The sequence below is a fragment of the Macrobrachium rosenbergii genome, chromosome 12, assembly GCF_040412425.1.
Source record: "Macrobrachium rosenbergii isolate ZJJX-2024 chromosome 12, ASM4041242v1, whole genome shotgun sequence".
In the NCBI taxonomy this organism is placed as follows: domain Eukaryota; kingdom Metazoa; phylum Arthropoda; class Malacostraca; order Decapoda; family Palaemonidae; genus Macrobrachium; species Macrobrachium rosenbergii.
The window spans coordinates 72222909-72241979 of record NC_089752.1 but is presented as its reverse complement, the minus strand read 5'-3'; the positions used below and the strand labels follow the sequence as shown (position 1 = coordinate 72241979).

The window sequence follows — 19071 nt, the reverse complement described above, 5'->3', positions numbered from 1 at the left end:
GGTAGTTGTGATGCCAGATAACCCATATTAATCAGTGACCCTGGTAGTTGTGATGCCAGATAACCCACAATTAATCAATCAATCACATTTGCTTCATTTGTTAAAGGATTGGGAATATATGCAAAAGCTAGACCCAATAAAATCTTTGAAACTTTTTATCCTGTTGAAACTTCGGTAAGGCATCTATTCTGTTGAAAGTTAGTTACGGCATCAAGAGTGACAAATAAACCTCTGAAGTATGCTCTTACTATAGGTAATATTTTAAGGATGTTATTCTTGCATTTTTTTTTTTTTCTAAATGTCCCACTTTTCCTAGAAAGGTCAGTAAGTCTCATGAACTTTTGTCTGAATTTTCAGTATTTCAGGCCTGATTATTTATCATTTGGCTTTCTATCATTTTGCAAAACCATCTCATTGATGAGATTGTCACTTATGTACATTTCAAATATTTTTTAGTAGGATGCAAGATGTCCCATGATTAATATTTCTGTATTGAAGTTCTTTGTTTGTCAGTTTGTGTACATGTTGCTCTCAGATACTGTATATGTGGTTTCATCTTTTCAGAGCCTAGGCCTCCTGTTAGAAATAGTCTAGGAACTAAAGGTCGACCAATCAGACTTCGAGCTAATTACTTCCCTGTGCAAGTGAAAAATAAAAATATTGAGCTGATTCACTATGATGTTGTCATAACTGAAGCAGGGGGAAAGGAGGTTAAAATTCCCAAAGCCAAGCGAATGTAAGTACTGTATGTCTGGTTCATATTTATAGTTTTCCAGTTGTAATTATACTTGAGTCTGTATACTTGTAATTCCAGTTGTAATTGCTTACTTTATACATGGCATTGAAGTGGTAGAAAACTTATGTAAAATTAATCAAGTGCCAGGACAAGATTTTTCAAGATTTATCAGTGGTTACTTTACTGACTTAATCTTAAACCAATCATCTACTCAGAGAATATTGCAAGCAAGCTGGCATTTTTATAGGACAGTATGTTAAGCTCTCCCCACTGACAACGCCTACACTTTCAACTCGAGAAAATAGATTGCAACTTTTTAGAATATTTTAGAGAAGCAATAAGGAGGTGCTATAACTGATGTCACAAAGCCTATTGCTTACACTGGTGAGGCAACTAAAGTTTTGGAAATGTTTATTCAATGAATTTCCAAATGTGACCTAGAGGAGTCTAGAACATGTAACCTTGTAAACAATAAATAGCTGTTAAAGGAAAAATAGATTACAGTACAGTATCAAGAGTGCTTGGAAAAATATTCCTAAACACAGCCCCACATTAAACTTTTTGAGTGTTTTTGTGCTTGTTTGCATTCACGTTAAAGGCAGTCCCCGCGTACCATTGGCATCAGTTAATGGCGTTTCGGTGTTGAAGCACTTGGCTGGCGACATCGTTAACCAGAATTTCAGCGCCAGGAAGCGATTTTCAGCGTCGGTTTGTGGTTTAATGGCGCTCGTAAGTGGTTTATCGTGTCTGTAAGAAGTTTATCGACGCCGATAACCGGTTAACGGCACTATTAAGCAGTTTATCTGCGATTTTCGGTTAGCTGTGCTCGGCCAGGAACGGAACCCCCGCCGTTAACCAGGGACTGCCTGTATTACTATATTCCCAGAAGCACCTGATGATAGAAAATAAAAGGAACTTAAAATTTCCTTTTCACTATTTTCTAAGAAAATGAAATACAGTAAATGACAGGTCTTAAGAAAAACCATAAACAAGAGGTTAACATTATAAGGGAAAGATTTAAAAGGCAAATAGATGTGGCTGCACTACTACAGCACTACCTGACCACACACTAGTAATTTTGTTGTGTTTTCTAGACTACATTTCCCCCTCGATGTGGACCACATATGGGACCACCTTGATGTGGTGAGGGGGGCCTCTTGAACCCCAGGAATTTGTTCCTGGGTTTGAGTCCAAGGGTCCCATATATCATTATATATTTGTTTGGATTAGTTTTTTTGGAATTTTCCACTTTTGCTAAAATTTATTGGTTCTGTTATATAGGAAAAGATATAGCTGGGATTGGGTTTATATCCGAAGCCAAGTAGTGGGAGCTGTGGTAGGACTATCAAATGCCCGATAATGGTTGGGTCTGAGATTTATCAGATTGATAGCTCAAAGGCAGAACTATTCTTTAGGGCTGGACCACGGATTCCATGGAGGTATGGTTCTGGGGATAGGACTCTGGGCATTATACCCGGTTTGCCCATAACATGATTAAGGTGGGGATGATGTATTCTTGGAATACTCTGTCCTAGCAAGTGGGTTTGGCTTATACTTGGGGCCACTAATCATGTTGTGCCATCCCCTTTGGGGTAGGGTAGGGACATAGACAGTTGGGAGCCAGTTCTCAATTGTGCCGTTGGTGGAAGAATAAACTCCATGAAAAACTGTTGATACCTTTTTAAGGTTTTCAGGTTAAATTTTTTTTCTTCCTCTCAAATCTTTATGATAAGTGAAAATAAAGATTTGAGTACCCATGGACCCTTTGATTCTACCAATTTGGCACAGTTGACGACCGCTGGATCCACCTCTGTCAAACCTTTAGAAAAATCCAAAAAGAACCCTAGTGTAATTACACTGGAACCTTATGCTCCAGCACAAAACAAACCCAAGTATCATCTTAACTCGACCTTGACTCACTTCGACTCCCTCTTTGGGAATGGTTGGACTCCCTCTTTGGGAGTGGAAGTTGGTCAAGGTTTGTAGTCTTGGAAACAGAACGGAAAATTTCAGCCCTAAAATTAGAAAATTACCTGTTAAATAGAATTTCGACGGTAGAAATGTTGTTCAGACAGATAAGAGAAAAGGTGTGGCTTAGCCACAACAAAGAGCCAGTCTGAGCACTATATAACTATAACGACAATGGATAATACAAATGTAAAAATTAAAAAACATAACATTGAATAGCATTCAGGGTACTATTTGCTTCTTGAGAACAGTGACGAACCAGTTGAAAAGAGTATTCTCTTGGACTCTTGAAAAAAGGTATCCCAGAGTCCTAGATTGTGAAGTATTAAATATACTGAGTAAACAAGGAAATAAAATGTTAAAAATCGTAAAAATAAAATTTTTAAAGGTCAGATCTACCTTAAAAAATGAAAGTATTAGGCCAAAACAGAGAAGACCATATATCCCAAAGCCACTACAGTGTAAAAATTATAGTAAATATGGGCATGCAGTGAAATAGTGTAGAAATTAACCTGTGTGCGCGTATTGTTGATTTGAAGAACTTGCCACACAATGGAAGTGCAGTGACCCAAAGTGTATAAATTGTGGGCAAGACCATCATGCAAGGTCCAGAGAATGTATGTATTATATTTACAATACAGAATTAAAAATCGTACAAGAAAGAACTGGGATGTCTATTAAAGAAGCTAAATTAGAATTAAAGGTAAGAGGAATTCAAGACCCGTCTAAGAAACATGCATATTCTTCAATAGCAAGAACCAATAATGAAACAAAAATGCATACAGATAGAAGTAATGTAGCACAGAAAAGTAAATCTGAAGAGGAAATTATTGCTTTAGAAATAAAAATTAAAATGGTAAAGAGTAAAGAAACAGGTACAAATGAGATGGATAATATTTTATCTAATTCATATGAAATATTAATGCAAATAGGAACACAAGAGGATGCTACTACAGAAGTAACAGAGGAGGGTTGTGATGGATGGGAAATTAAAGATAAAAAAGGCCTTTGGAGAGAACACCATCCAAAACAATGAGACTAACTATTAGAGAAACATCATTTAAACCGTGATAGTAAATGATAGTAAACCCATGAAAGTGGATATCCAAAACACTGAAGAAGTGAAAGAGAACCATACCATAGATAACAATGATTATGTCAAGGGAGAAGAGATTACTCCATCTCCAGTAATTGGTACAAGAACAAATGAAAAAGGAAATATACATGATAATACTTCTGGATGTAATGATTGTTTCATTGAATTATGCAATAATAACAAAAACATGACAAAAGATAGTATAACAAACATTATAAGAAAAATGTTATGCAATATAGAAAAAAAAGAAACAACTGATTTGAGCACCTGTGAAAAAGGTTGTATGTGCATTGAGCACTTGATATTATTATAAAGAAAAACAATTGCATATCGTGAGTAAATTATTAGAAAAAATCGAAGTTGATAATACAAGAATAAGAAAGCAAAACTTGACCACTATAACACACGATATTTTCAGTAACTATATCACACAATGGAACGTAAATGGTCTACGGACCAGACGACACCCAGGAGAAATACGACTACTAAAAGAATGTGAACCAATGATATTATGTTTACAACTTGTCAACAAAAGGATATCAACAATAGGTAAATTTTATCCCCTAGCATCAACATCTCGAGAGGAATAAGGAAATTTTAAGTACAGCCATGTATAGTATGCACATAACAAAGTAGTTTACGACAAAGTACATGTAAACATTACTGGCTTGCAAATATCAGGTATTAAAATCCGAATAAACGATAATTATGTAATTTATAATCTATACAATTAACCTAATAAAAATTACGACATTGAAAAACTTGAAGAATTACTTAACAGTTCCAAGGAACCAACATTAATAGGAGGTGATTTTAATGCTCACAACTCAATATGGGACTAGCATTGTTCAAACTCCTATAGAGCAGGAAGTAGAAGAATTTATGGATTCAAATGGCATGTGCTGCATAAATGACAATCAAGTCAGCACATTCAAAAACACATGGAGCATTTTCCTCAGTAGACTTTACTCTGTGTACCTCAAGTATGGTAGACAAATTGGATTTGAATACAGTTGATGACTTGCACACCGGTGATCATTTCCCAATATTAATTTCATTTTTACAAAATGATCCTGCAAAACATGTCACTCACTATAACATTTATAAAGCAGATTGGGAAAGAGATGAAATACACACTAAGAATATACCAACATTTGAATATTTAAACAACCATAATGAAACTCATAAATTTCTTGTTGATTTCATTAAAAATGCTGCTGATAAAGCAATACCAAAATCAAAACTTCTTCCAACAAAACAAAGTTCCATGGTGGTCTGAGAAGCTAACAGAATCAATAAAAATAAAACACTCAATAGGGAGATGACTAGATAATTTAAATAAAAAATTAAGCAAAATTAATAAAACATTACCAATATTAGTAGGAACTTTACAAAAAATTATATTATGGCTAGAAATTGATACATTAAAACCTCTCTACAGCAAATTATTTGCAAAATTTAAAAAAGAAGTAATTCAAGGCAGAATGGGGAAAAATTCAGGAAAATAAGTGGTACCCATTTTAAATCACCTAGAATGCCATATTAAAAGATGGGAAAAGAATACTTGATCCAAAAGAAATAAGTTTTGTAATAGGAGAAAACTTGGCAAATGTGTAAGTAGTGGTAATAATTTAGATGAACACTTCTGTACAAAGAAAAATAATATATGATTAATAACAAATTTTGAAATAATAGAAGATATATATTATAAAAGAAAATTTAATATGGAAGAGTTGGAATTTGCTCTGTTGAACAGCAATAAATATGTCCCTGAAGGTGACAATGTTTGTTTTGAAATATCTGTCACTTTGCACCTTTGGCAAAGTCATACTTATCAGAGTTTTATAATCACTTAGCTCTTCGAAATTTGTCTTGATGAATGTTGTAAAGCTATACAGTAATTATTCCTATCCCCAAACCTGGAAAGGATCCCAGTAATATAAACAGTCACAAACCAATTTCTTTAACAAGATGTTTACACAAATTACTAGAGAAAATGGTAAATGCTAGACTAACGTGGCATATTTGAGAAAATAAAATTTTGACTCCCACTCAGTTTGGGTCACAATGTAACAGATCTACATTGGATTCTTTATCTAACTTAGAAGACCGCATACAAAGAGGATTTGAACGAAAACAAATTACTATAGCTGTCTTTTTTTACATTGAACAGGCATATGATACTACCTGGAGATATGCAATATTAAAAATGTTACATAAAAACAGCTTTTGTGGACATTTACCCAAGTTTATCCAAAACTTTTTGACAAATTGCACTTCAAGTGAGAATTGATGATGTATTATCTCAAGTACATTTACACTCGAAAATGGCATTCCACTAGGAAGCATCCTTAGTGGCACACTGTTTACTGTAGCAATAAATGATGTCAGTAATAATCTACTTATTGGAATAAAAAGTAACTTGAATATGTATAATTTTGCAATATATTAGCATCTTGCATAAAACATGGAGAGGAAATCCTTAATAAAAGTTTAATAAAAATAGATGAATGAACCTCATCTGTAGGCTTTAAATTATCCATACTTAAGACTCAAGCAGTCATGTTTTATAAAAATAAAAAGTGGAAGAAAGGTGAAGGAATAGATTAAAAAATCAGAAATCATTGCATACCAATTGGCCAAACAGCAAAAATTTAGGATTAGTATTTGATACCCACTTGAATTGGAAAGCTCACATAACATACATGAAATTAAAATGTAAAAGAGCATAAAATCTAACAAGGAAACTATCAAAACACTACTTGGGGAGCCTATAGACTTACCCTTACTGTACTGTATAAAGCAACAGTGCTGTCTATCATTGACTGTGGTGGAAGCGAAATATATGGCTCAGTATCAGACACAACCCTGAAAATGTTAGACCCAGTTCATAACGAAGACCTTAGAATATGTTCAGGAGCCTTTAGATCATCACCAACTTCATCTTTACAAGTGTAATATGGTGAGCTGCCACTGTCTCTCCATAGTGAGTTTGTGACAGTGAAGAGTGCCTCGAGAATTCAGACAAGTGAATCTCCAACCAAAAAATTAGTGAACTGAGAGATGTATTTATAAAACAATCACCACCTTTCCCTCTTAGAGCTAGAAGACTGTTTGAGTCATTGAATATAAATATGCAATTGCCTTTAATAGTAAAATAACCTCCTTGTAGAAGACTTGTTTAAGTCGTTGAATATAAATATGCAATTGCTGTTAATAATAAAATTACCTCCTTCTTGGAGTATGAATAAAATAAGAATTTGCACTTTAAATATTTATAAAAAAAGTTACTCGTGTACCCCAGAACACCATAGACACCTTACAGTAGAGCATATAAGCCGAAAAGTTCCACATTACACAATCTACACAGACAGATCTGAATCAGACTACAGATTGGGATATGCTGCAGTATCCTAAGACAAAATTTATCAATTTTCTCTACCTGATAATGCCTTGGTGTTTACAGCTGAGTTATGCTCCAATAGCATCAGCTGTAAAGATAATTAAAGAAACCTCATGTAATAATATGGTGATTTTTAGCACTCTAGAAGCGCCATCAAAGCCATTCAGAGTTACAAACCAAAAAATAACATTGTACAAGAAATAAAATTATTACTCCATAAGTTATATAATGGAAAAATATAGAAATATGTTGGATCCATGCCCATGTAGGGATTAAGGGAAATAAAAAGGCTGATAAAGCAGCTAAAGAAGCATCCCATACTGGAAGTAATAAGTTGAAGCAAATAAAACTTGGAGTTAAAAAATGGAGTTCATCGTACCAAAGAGAGGCGCTAGTAATTCTTAACACGTCTTTGATAGGCCATACTCATCTGACACATGGACACGTAATGAGCAGACCACATGAACCAGCTCCCAAATGCTCGAATGCAAAGCGATAATAACAGTTAAACGTGTTGTGCTTATGCCCAAAATACAACCAACATCGGTTATCAACTTTGGAAATGGATTGATTGGTAAAGTTTTATTAGAGTCTGCAACATTTTCAATTAACTCAATTTTAATTTTTATATAAGTAACTTAACAAGCATTTACATAGCTACTAGCTTTCTACATGGCATTCTAATGAAATTTAGATTTTTGCGGTGGCGCTACCATCGCTAGTGTAGTGACAGGGTCCCGCGTACTTTCGGGACTGATAGGTACAAATCAGCAGAGTGGATCAATTCGTTTTTTGCCGGCTCCCAACTAGCATCGGTAGTTGTGCAGTCACTTTTTTTTTTTTTTTTTTTTTTTTTTTTTTTTTGTGGCTTTATCTTCATTATGTTGTTAGTTAACATTTTTCAAGATAGTTAATTATGTCTGACTCCAGCTCTTCAAGCATTCGTTACTGCAGTGGGGTGTAAAACCAGACTTACTAAAGTGACTTCTGATTTGCATACTAAGTGTGTCAAGTGTAGGGGGCAAGAGTGTAGTAAAGAACTTACATGTCTAGAATGTCAGGTTTGGGAAAATAGTAGATGGAAGACCTTGAAGGTCCCATTTGGATAAATTAGATCAAGGCAGGAAAAGGAATGCGGCCTTTAGAGCCGAAAGTAGAGCTAGTCAGGAGATTCCTTCTTTACCTAATGCAGTAGAAGATAGCTCTGTCTCTTCTCATTTGATTCCTGCTGTCTCCCATTCTTAGCCCTCTTACACCTTTACCCCAGACTCCTTTACCAGGTTCCCGTGCTTTCAATCCCAACGCTATTGCCAGGTTCCCGTGCTTTCAATCCCAGCACCGTTGTAAGCTTTGAAGCAAAATTCAATAAAAAAATTAGAATTTTTAGCTAATACTGTTATGGAATTAGGTTTCTCTTTCAGGGATTTTGTGTTGAAATTGGTACCAAGTGTCAATGTTGTGCTTAGTGACAGTGTTGTGAGTGTTGAGGAGGTGGCTGCCTATCCCACTGGTGCTCCTAGACGAAGGTCACTCCCACTCCCCCTGTACCTGGGAGAAGATATACTGGAGGTCTAAGGGAGGACAGTGGCGTTTGCCCACGGTCATTTGGCCGTTCCGTCGAGCTTGTTGCACATTCCCAGGCTATGACAGAGCACTATTGGAAAGGCGTCTCTTCAGTACTCCTCGTTTTTCGTTGAATTCGAAAGACTCTTTGCCGAACACAAGGTATCAGAGGCGTAGATCTTCTGTCTCCCAGCCTTTGAAAAGACATTCCAATGTGGCAGACAGCTTGGCTCCTGTCAAGAGATAAGAGGATGCTAGTGTTAGTCCGCAGCCCTCCTGCAGTTTCACCATTCTGCTGACTACCGCTTCTTCTATTCGTCGTCAATCATCTTGGAATATTCCAGAACCTTGTCGAGTCACAAGCTCCCTATTTTGGTCTCAAAGCAACATGATTATTAGAGCAAGTGCCCCTCTCCTCCTGCTAAGCACTCATTTAGCTTGGAGCACCCATTTCCTTTGACTCTTGGCACCTGCTTTACCTCTTCAATTGTCCACACCCAACCGCTCGGCTTCAACTTCCTGGCACTCGGCGCCAACAATTGTGTGCGTGGCACAAACTATGGGGTACTCCTCACCACCTCTTCCCTCTCTATCAACTCAGGAAGATTCGGCCTTAGCCCTGATTAAGTGTCAGCTTGAAGAACTCGTGGGCTTTGTAAAGAAAACAGTCGTTTCCAAGAACAAGGACACCACCTTATCCCGTCTCTTCTGATGAGGAAGAAACCGAACAAGATGTAGCTCCATCGTCTACCTATTTGTTGTTGCTGAGGTTCTTTTTGGTGAATTTTCCAGACTTCAAGCTTGCTGCTCCTGATTCCCCAGGCTCAACATTTCTTATGAGGAGGAAACAGTTGGCTCTCCTCCTCCTCCTCCTCCTCCTCCTCCTCCTCCTCCTCCTCCTCCTCCTCCTCCTCCTCCTCCTCCTCCTCCTCCTCCTCCTCCTCCTCCTCCTCCTCCTCCTCCTCCTCCTCCTCCTCCTCCTCCTCCTCCTCCTCCTCCTCCTCCTCCTCCTCCTCCTCCTCCTCCTCCTCCTCCTCTTTCGAGAAATGGAAGAGTGGCTGGCCATGAAGAGGGACCAAGGTAAAACAACCTTTGCCTTCCCCCCTTCAAAACTTTTCGAGAGAAAGTATTGATTTTACACCACTGGGGAAGCTCCCTCCTTGGGAGTCTCTGCCTCCCCCTGGGGGATTTCTCCATGTTCGTTGACGCTATACATCGCCCTGCGTTCATCGCAGCCAAGATTTCCTTCTCGTTGCCTGAACTGAACCACCTTGTCAAGAATCTATTCAAGGTGTTAGAAATTTTTAGCTTCCTTGATTGAACGGTGGGGGCTTCTGTGAGAAAAATTGAGGATTGTCTGGTTTTAGCCGAAGATTTCTCTTCTGACTGGTTGGGAGTATTGTTTTGTGCAGACAAGGCAGTCAGAGATGGCTCTTACGAGCTCGCCTTCCTCTTTTCGTTGGGAATCTTGAAGAAGCGAGAGCTGTGGTGCTCCTTTGCCACTAAAGTAGCCACTATGAAACAAAAGTCAGCTCTCTTGTTCTCTCCTTTAGACAGGCCCCATCTCATCCCCCAATACACGGTTTATCGAGATCCTGTCTGATCTTCAGAAGAAATCTACAACTGATCTGGCTCAGTCTGGCAAGCATCCTAAGGAAACTCCCCCCTCCCCCCTTGATGTGGTGAGGGGGGCTCTTCAACCCCATGAATTCGTTTCCAGGGTTTGAGTCCAAGGGTCTCATATATTGCAAAAATTAAAAAACATGACACTATGAGTAGCATTCAGGGTATCATTGTGCTTCCTGAGAACATTGACAAACCAATCAAAAAGAATATTCTCTTGGATTCTTAAAAAAAGATATCCCAGAGTCCAAGATTGTGAGGTATGCAATATACCGAGTAAACAAAAAAATAAGAAAATGATGAAAATCACAAAAACAGAATAGAAGGGTCAACATCTACCCCAAAAAATAAAAGTTTTAGGTCAAAACAGAGAAATGAGACCCAATGTCCCAAAGCCACTACAGTGTCAAAACTGTAGTAAATATGGTCATGCAAAATAATGTCAAAACAAACCTGTATGTGCATATTGTGGATCTGAAGAAGATGCCATGCAATGGAATTGCAGCAAACCAAAATGTATAAACTGTGGGCAGAATCGTTACGCAAGATCCAAAGAATGTCTGTATTACAATACAATATGGAATTGAAAATGCTACAAGAAAGAACAAGGATGTCTATTAGAGAGGCTAAATTAGAATTGAAAGTGAGTGGAATTATAGATCCTGCTAAGAAACTTACTTATGCTGCAATAACAAGAACTAATAATGAAACAAAACTACATACAGTTATAAGTAACAAAACACAGGAAAATGATTCTCAAGAAGAAATTAATGCTTTACAGAAAGACTAAAATGGTAAAGAATCAAGAAACAGGCACAAAGGATAGGGCTAACATTTTATCCAGCTCATTTGCAGTGTTAATGCAAATGCCACAAGACGATACTACTACAGAAGAAACAGGGAAGTCGTGGTGGAGTGGAAATAAAGATAAAAAAGGGCCTTTGGAGAGATCACCACCCAAAATGAAAAAACCAGCTATAGTTAGAGCAACATCGGTTAAACCAAAGACAAAGGATATGAAGAAAGAACAAAAACTAAGAATATACCTTTATCTCCTAAAATAATAGTAAAACCTAAGGATACATGTGGATGTAATGATGGTTTTGTAGAAACATAATAAAAGATGGTTTAACAAATATTATAAGAAATTTTATGAAATATAGAAAAAAGAAACCACAGTTTTGGGTACCCATGAAAAAAGTTGCATGTGCATTGAGCACTTGGTATATTATAAAGAAAAACGAATGAATGTTGCGAGTAAATTATTAGAAAAAATCCAAGTTGGTAATACAAAAAAAGAAAGCAAAACTCAACCGCCATAAAATATTTTCAGTGGCTATATTATACAATGGAACGTAAATGGTCTACAGACCAGATTACACTAGGAGAAATACAATGATTACTAAAAGAATATGAACCAATAATATGTTTACAATATGTCAACAAAACAGTGTCAACAATAGGTAAATACACCTTAGTATCAACATCACAAGAAGAAGGAAATTTAGGTACAGCCATATATGTACATAACAAAGTAGTTTAACACATACAACTTACCTGTTAGTTACATATAGCTTTAGTCTTGACGTCACGGCAAAATTTCAAAACGCGCGGCAGCGCCAGTCAGAATATCGGGTGATCCCCCTTACCCGCCCTCTGTCGGGGTACCAGGAACTATTCCAACATGCTTCAGAATAATTTTGCCGTCACGCCGGCGACATTGTTGTCGGTACTCGAGCGAAATTTCATTGTTTCTGCCTACATCGAGCTGTTTTCACTTGGTGAAGTACTCTCTTGTTGGTTTGCGGCTTTGCCAGTTTATTTTTGTCACCTATTTAGTCAGGTTTTCTGATAATTATGTCAGATTCTGGGTCTTATACCTTTAGGGTATGCAGCAGGGTCTGTAAGACTAGGTTGGTCAAGGCTAGTCTTGATCCTCATTCAATTTGTGTGGCTTGTAGAGGTCAGGAATGTTCATATGAGAGGAAGTGTGATGAATATGTCAGTATAACTGAAAAAGATTGGAAGGCTCTATCTAAGTATGTAAAGAAACTTGAGAAAGATAGAACCAGGAAAGCTTTAGCTAGAAGTTCATCTTCTGTCTCTCAGAAACTGGAATCTCCCTTAGCTATTCAGGAAACTTCTATTAATCTCCCTGTGGCTACTACTTTTCCTATTCCTGACTCTGATATCCCTGAACCCGTTACCGTGTCTGAGTATCAAGTCCAGATGGACGCCAGATTTAACCTTATTGTGGGCGCCATGGAGGATATTGGTGTTAATGTGAAATCCCTCCATGAGCGTATGGATTCTTTCCAAAATATTGTGAATAATTTAAGTGCAGTGCAAAGTGTTAGTGTGGTGGAGGAGGTGGTTGCTCGGCCTACTCGTTCTCCTAGACCTAAGCCTCTGTCAAGCTCCCTGCTCCTGGGAGAAGACATGCTGAAAGTCCAAGGGAGGCGAGTGGGGTCTGCTCACGAGCAGCCGCCCCTCGAACAGTCCTGTTGTTTCCCAGGCTGTTTCGGAGCGCCGTTGGAAAGGCGACTCAAGGAAGTGTGTTTCTTCAAGCTCCAGTGATTACTGCAGAGGCTGGAGATTTCCCAACGAGTCTAGACCATTGAAGAGGTCCAGGAATCTTTCGCCTTCAGCGGTTCAGAAGAAGAAGCCCTTTCGCTTATCAGAGCCTTCCTGTAGTTTTTGGGAGAGTCCGGAGAGATTTTCGTCGTCAGAAGAGCCTTCTCCCAGGCGCAAGGCTCATGTGCGTAAGAAGTATAAGACTTCCCATTCGGTATTGCCCAGCGTTCCCGGTGTTTCTCCTTTGGTTTCACGTAAACCTATTGTGGCTTCTGCGCCTCTTCCTCATCAGGATCCTGGCTCTGCTGATCATCGTTCCCCAGTTGGATCCTCGTCTACTCATGACTTTCTTCGAGTGATGCACAAGAAACTTGGAAGCATTCTTTGCGGGCTCGGAAGGCCTGGTTCTTCTCCAGCAAAGCCTTCTGAAGCGTATTTGATGCCTCCTCCTTCGTCTCGAGCTCTTGGAGCGCCCAGTACGAAAGCTCCTCCTCGATCTGTCTCTCTTGATCCTCCTTTTGTTCAGGCTCAGGATCAGGCTTGTACGCCTAGTCAGGCTCAGGCGCTCCCTCAAGATTTAGCGCTCTCTCAGGCTCAAGCGCCTCAGGTAGCGCCAGGTGAGGTGCCATCCCAGGCTCCTTTTGTGGCGCCAGTTCAGGCTCCCCTTGTGGCGCCAGTTGAGGCTCCTCTTGTGGCGCCTACTCAGGCTCAGGCTCCTCCTCAAGCTCTTATTCAGGCTCCTACTCCTCCTTCACAAGATGTGTATGTGCAAGCGGAAGGTCTTTCTCTTATTTCGTCAGAGGAAGAAGTTGTGGAAGAGTTTCCTGAAGACGAAGCGGACTCCTCTTGCTCGGATTATAAGAAGCTTCTTCGTTTCTTTATTGATAATTTTCCTGAGGATTTTGCACCTGCGGCACCGGCTTCCCCGCTCTCTCAATACGCAAGAGACTCGAAGCCTTCTACCTCTTCCTTTATGAAGTTAGTGCTTTGTATTTCAGCCAAGAAGGCATTGAAGAAAATGAACTCCTGGTTGGAAGACAAACGTGATCAGGGGAAAACTACTTTCTGCTTCCCTCCTTCCAAGCTTTCTACTAAGATGAAGGCTTGCTACGACACTGGGGAAGTTTTCTCTCTGGGAGCTTCTGCCTCCTCTCAGGGAGACTTCTCCAGTCTCGTTGATTCTACTCGTCGTTCTGCGGTGAACTCGGCTCGGATTTTCTTCTCTCCTTCAGAGTTGGACCACCTTTTGAAGAACATTTTCAGAGTTTTGGAAGTCATCAGTTTTATGGACTGGACTATTGGCGCTTTGGGTAGGAAGGTAAAGTCTTTTGGTCTTTCCGAAGCGCATTTCGATGATTTCTCTTCTGTTATGTCCTGCTTAGATAAAGGGATTCGTGACGGTGCGTCTGAGTTAGCCTCCATCTTCACGTTAGGAGTTCTTAAGAAGCGACAACTTTGGTGCTCTTTTGTCACTCGTGGAGTTTCTAGGACTCAAAGATCTGCTCTTCTTTTCGCACCTCTGGATAAGAAGTACCTTTTCCCTCATGAACTTGTGGCCGAAGTGTCGAATTCCCTTACTCAGAAGTCCACACAGGACCTTTTGGCGCAATCCACTCGTAAACCAAAAGCTCCTCAACCTTCTCTGCCAGCACAAACTCGTACTCAAGTTAGTCAGGATAGGCCCTTTCGTGGCAGGCCCTTCAACTGTACAGGATCTCGTTTCCAGGGCAAAACAAGATTTGTCTCCAAGGCAATCAAACCCTCAACTAAAAAGTGATCTGCATGTCCTCCATGCACTAGTAGGAACCAGACTTCAGCAGTTCTGGCAAATTTGGGAGGAGATCGGAGCGGACCAGTGGACCACGTCTGTACTAAAGGAAGGATATTCTATCCCCTTCCTCAAGAGGCCCCCTCTTGCAACAGAACCTTTAGCTTTGACAGCATACTCCAGCAACTTAGAAAAATGCTCGGTTCTGAGTGCGGAAGTAGACTCCATGCTTTTAAAAGCAGCGATAGAGATCGTGAAAGAAGTCAACTCTCCAGGCTTTTACAACCGTCTTTTTCTTGTTCCAAAGGCCTCAGGCGGCTGGAGACCAGTCCTGGACGTAAGTTCTCTCAACCTTTTCGTGGAGAAAACCAGTTTCTCGATGGAGACAACGCAATCCGTCCTCAATTCTCTTCGTCCGGGGGATTGGATGGTCTCAATAGATCTGCAGGACGCTTACGTTCACATTCCGATCCATCCCGCGTCCAGGAAGTTTCTTCGCTTCGTTTTCCAGGAGAGGACTTATCAGTTCAGAACTCTGTGCTTCGGTCTGTCCACAGCCCCTCAAGTATTCACAAGAGTTATGTCCACTGTTGCCAAAGCTCTTCAACTCAGAGGAATAAAGATCTCTCTCTATCTAGACGATTGGCTTCTTCGTTCCCAGTCTCAGTCTCAGTGCTTGGAGGATTTAAAAGTAACTCTCGACTTGACACAGAAGCTAGGACTTCTAATCAATTGGAAGAAGTCTCCAGAATCTATTTAGGAGTGAGACTGGAGGCAGTTCCTTTTCTGGCTTTTCCGTCAGATCAAAGAATCTCGGACTGTCTCGCAAAAGTCCAGAACTTTCTGGATATGGATACCTGTTCCGCAAAGGCTTGGATGAGCCTCCTGGGAACTCTGGTGTCAATAGAAAAGTTTGTCTCCCTGGGGAGACTTCACATGAGGCCTCTTCAATTCTACCTCAGGGAGCAACGGAACAGGAAAACGCTTCCAGACTCCTTTTCCTTTCCAATCTCGGACCTTATCAAGGAGGATCTAAGTTGGTGGTTAGATCGAAGAAAATTAGAGAAAGGTCTCTCTCTATTTCCGTCGAACCCGAACCACGAACTGTTTGCAGACTCGTCAGAAGTAGGATGGGGAGCGACGATGGGTGTAAAAGAAATATCAGGTTTGTGGAATGCGACAGAAAAAGAATGGCACATCAACAAGAAGGAGTTGAAAGCAATCCACCTGAGTCTCGTGCACTTCTACCATTCGTACAGGGACAAACAGTTCTGGTTCATTCAGACAACACCACAGCGTTGTCTTACATCAAAAAACAGGGGGGCACTCATTCTTACTCCCTCTGCGAGGTAGCAAGAGACCTCTTGTGGGCAGAGAAGCACAAGATTCTGCTCCTAACGAGATTCATTCAAGGAGCCCTCAACGTGGGAGCGGACTCCTTGAGCAGGAAGCATCAGGTTCTGTCCACAGAGTGGATTTTGCACGAAGAAGTGTGCAAGTCGCTGTGGAGGCTTTTGGGGTCAACCTCTGGTAGACCTGTTCGCGACTAACAAGTCGAACAGGCTCCCAATCTTCTGTTCTCCTGTCCCGGACCAAGCAGCTTTCCAGACGGACGCAATGCTACTGAATTGGTCAGGTCTGGATCTTTACGCCTTCCCGCCGTTCAAGATGAAAGGTGCGGTGTTGAGGAAATTTCAGCACCACTCCAACACCAGAATGACGTTGATAGCCCCCTTCTGGCCTTCCAGGGATTGGTTCCCAGTTCTCATGGATCTCTTGATCGACTTCCCGAGGAGCCTTCCAAACAAAGTAGATTTACTCAGACAGCCCCACTTCAGGAGATTTCACGAAAACCTGTCAAGTCTGCGGCTAACTGCGTTCAGACTATCGAACGTCTACTCAGAAGCAAAGGATTTTCGAAGAAAGCGGCTCAATCCATCGCTAGAGCCAGAAGACCGTCTTCGATCAAGGTCTATGAGTCCAAGTGGAATATGTTTCGTTCATGGTGCAAAGATCATGACATTTCCTCTTCCAGAACCTCAGTGACGCAGATTGCGGATTTTCTTTTGTTCCTCGGGAATAAGAACCTTTCTGTATCCACACTTAAAGGTTATCGTAACATGCTGGCTACTGTTTTTCGTCACAGAGGTTTGGATATCTCTAATAACCAAGATATAACAGACCTTATTAAATCCTTCGGTACCTCTAAGAGGTCAGATGCTAAAGTTGTTTCGTGGAATCTTGATGTAGTCCTGAAGTGGCTTATATCTGAGAAATTTGAACCTATGGATTCTTCTTCTTTAAGAGATCTTACGAGGAAAACCCTCTTTTTAGTTTTGTTAGCTACAGTAAGAGAATCGGTGAGATCCACGCCTTGGATAAGAGAATAGGATTCTCTGCTTTAAAAGCAATTTGTTCTTTTAAACTATTTTTTATGGCCAAGAACGAGACCCCTTCGCACCCGTGGCCTCGCTATTTTGAGATTCCGAGCCTGCCGGAATTGGTAGGTAAGGAGCAGGAGAGGTTCCTCTGCCCAGTCAGAGCCTTGAAATATTATTTGTAAAGGACTAAAGATAATAGAGGTACTTCAGATTCCTTATGGTGTTCGGTCAGGAACCCTCTTAGACCGATGTCCAAGAATGCCATGTCCTTTTTTATTAGATATCTGATTTCTGAAGCTCACTCCAATATTTCAGAGAATGATTTGAAAATGTGTAAAGTGAAGGCTCACGAAGTGAGGGCTATCTCTACTTCTCTCGCTTATAAAAGGAACCTCTCCCTTCAAGATATTGTTCAAGCAACCTACTGGAGATGTAAGTCTGTATTTGCTTTGCATTATCTCTCGCAAGTGCAGACAGTGTTTGATGAGTGCAGCACGTTAGGGCCCTTTGTTGTATCTGGCACGGTAATGGGTAAATTAGGATTAACCTACCTTTACTTACTTGTTTTTTGGAGTGTGAAGGTTTTTATGGTTGTCTGTGAGGGTAAGTGTTGGATAGTTTTACCCCACAGTTGGTTTTGGTTTTTATGGTTATGCTATTTTCTTTGGTGTTGGGTGACCCCTTTTGTAATTCATTGTTTGTGCTGCGCCCTGAGCAGGGGCATACTTGTGGTATTGTCACGGCCATGTCCTAGGTGACTGATACCCAGCTTAAGCAATCTGCGACCAGGTCATTATACCCCGCGGTTGCTCTAAGGATAGCAAGTTACTGAGGCAGTAACTGTGAAATCAGCTACCTTAGCAGGTGAGGAACTAAGGAATTTTCTACATTAATAACCTCAATGTTTCCAACAACTCTTTTTAGCTGTCATTGCCCCACCTCCTAAAGGTGTCAATCAGCTATATGTAACTAACAGGTAAGTAGTATGTGTTAAAATGACATTTTTATTCTAAAATAACGTTTAACACATACTTACCTGTTAGTTACATATACGAAAGCCCACCCTCCTCCCCACGGGGACAGGTAGGCAAAATATTCTGAAGCATGTTGGAATGGTTCCTGGTACCCCGACAGAGGTAGGGTAAGGGGGATCACCCGATATTCTGACTGGCGCTGCCGCGCGTTTTGAAATTTTGCTGTGACGTCAAGACTAAAGCTATATGTAACTAACAGGTAAGTATGTGTTAAATGTTATTTTAGAATAAAAATGTCATTTTATGACAGAGCACCTGTAAACATTGCTGACTTACAAATATCAGCTATTAAAATTCAAATAAAAAATGATAATTATGCAATTTATAATTATACAACCAACCTAATAAAAATTACAACACTGAAACTTAAAAAAATACTTGATAATGCCCAGTAACCTACATTAATAGTAGGTGATTTTAATGTTCACAACCTGATGTGGGACTGTATTTGTACAGACTCAAATAGAGCAGGGAGTAAAATAGAAGAATTCGTAGATTCATATGACATGTGCTATAGAAGTGATAATGAAATCAACACATATTTTTCTAAAACACGTGGAACATTCTCCTCAATCGACTGAACTTTATGTACAACAAACATAGGTGACGGATTGGATTGGAATACAGTTGACGACTTGCATACAAACAATCATTTCCCGTAGTAATTTCATTACAGTAAACCCACCGTATTTGCGTTCTCACGATTCGCGGACATGCCAATTCACGGATTTCTCTATGGAACATATATACACATTATTCGCAGAGAATTCACCCATTTGCAGTATTTTTCACTGAGACATATTCAGTAATCACGGTATTTTACTATTTTCATGACTAAATGCACTTTTTGTAATAAAACTGTTAAAATACACAGGTACCCGGATAGTGCTCGAGTTACGATAATTCGCCTTACGATAATTCGATT

The 19071-nt window shown here is 39.9% G+C and overlaps 1 protein-coding gene across 5 annotated transcripts in view; it reads left to right on the top strand.

Annotated features, from left to right (window-relative positions):
• LOC136843731 (protein argonaute-2-like) overlaps positions 1-19071 on the top strand; it is a 645860-nt gene that overhangs the window by 112635 nt on the left and 514154 nt on the right. For 4 of the 5 annotated variants that reach the window (XM_067112367.1, XM_067112365.1, XM_067112366.1 and 1 more), the window contains exon 2: positions 565-736. The exons of the other annotated variant lie outside the window; for it this stretch is intronic. In XM_067112367.1, coding sequence (XP_066968468.1) covers positions 565-736 — 172 coding nt within the window. The remainder of the gene's footprint in view (positions 1-564; positions 737-19071) is intronic. 5 annotated transcript variants of the gene reach the window in all.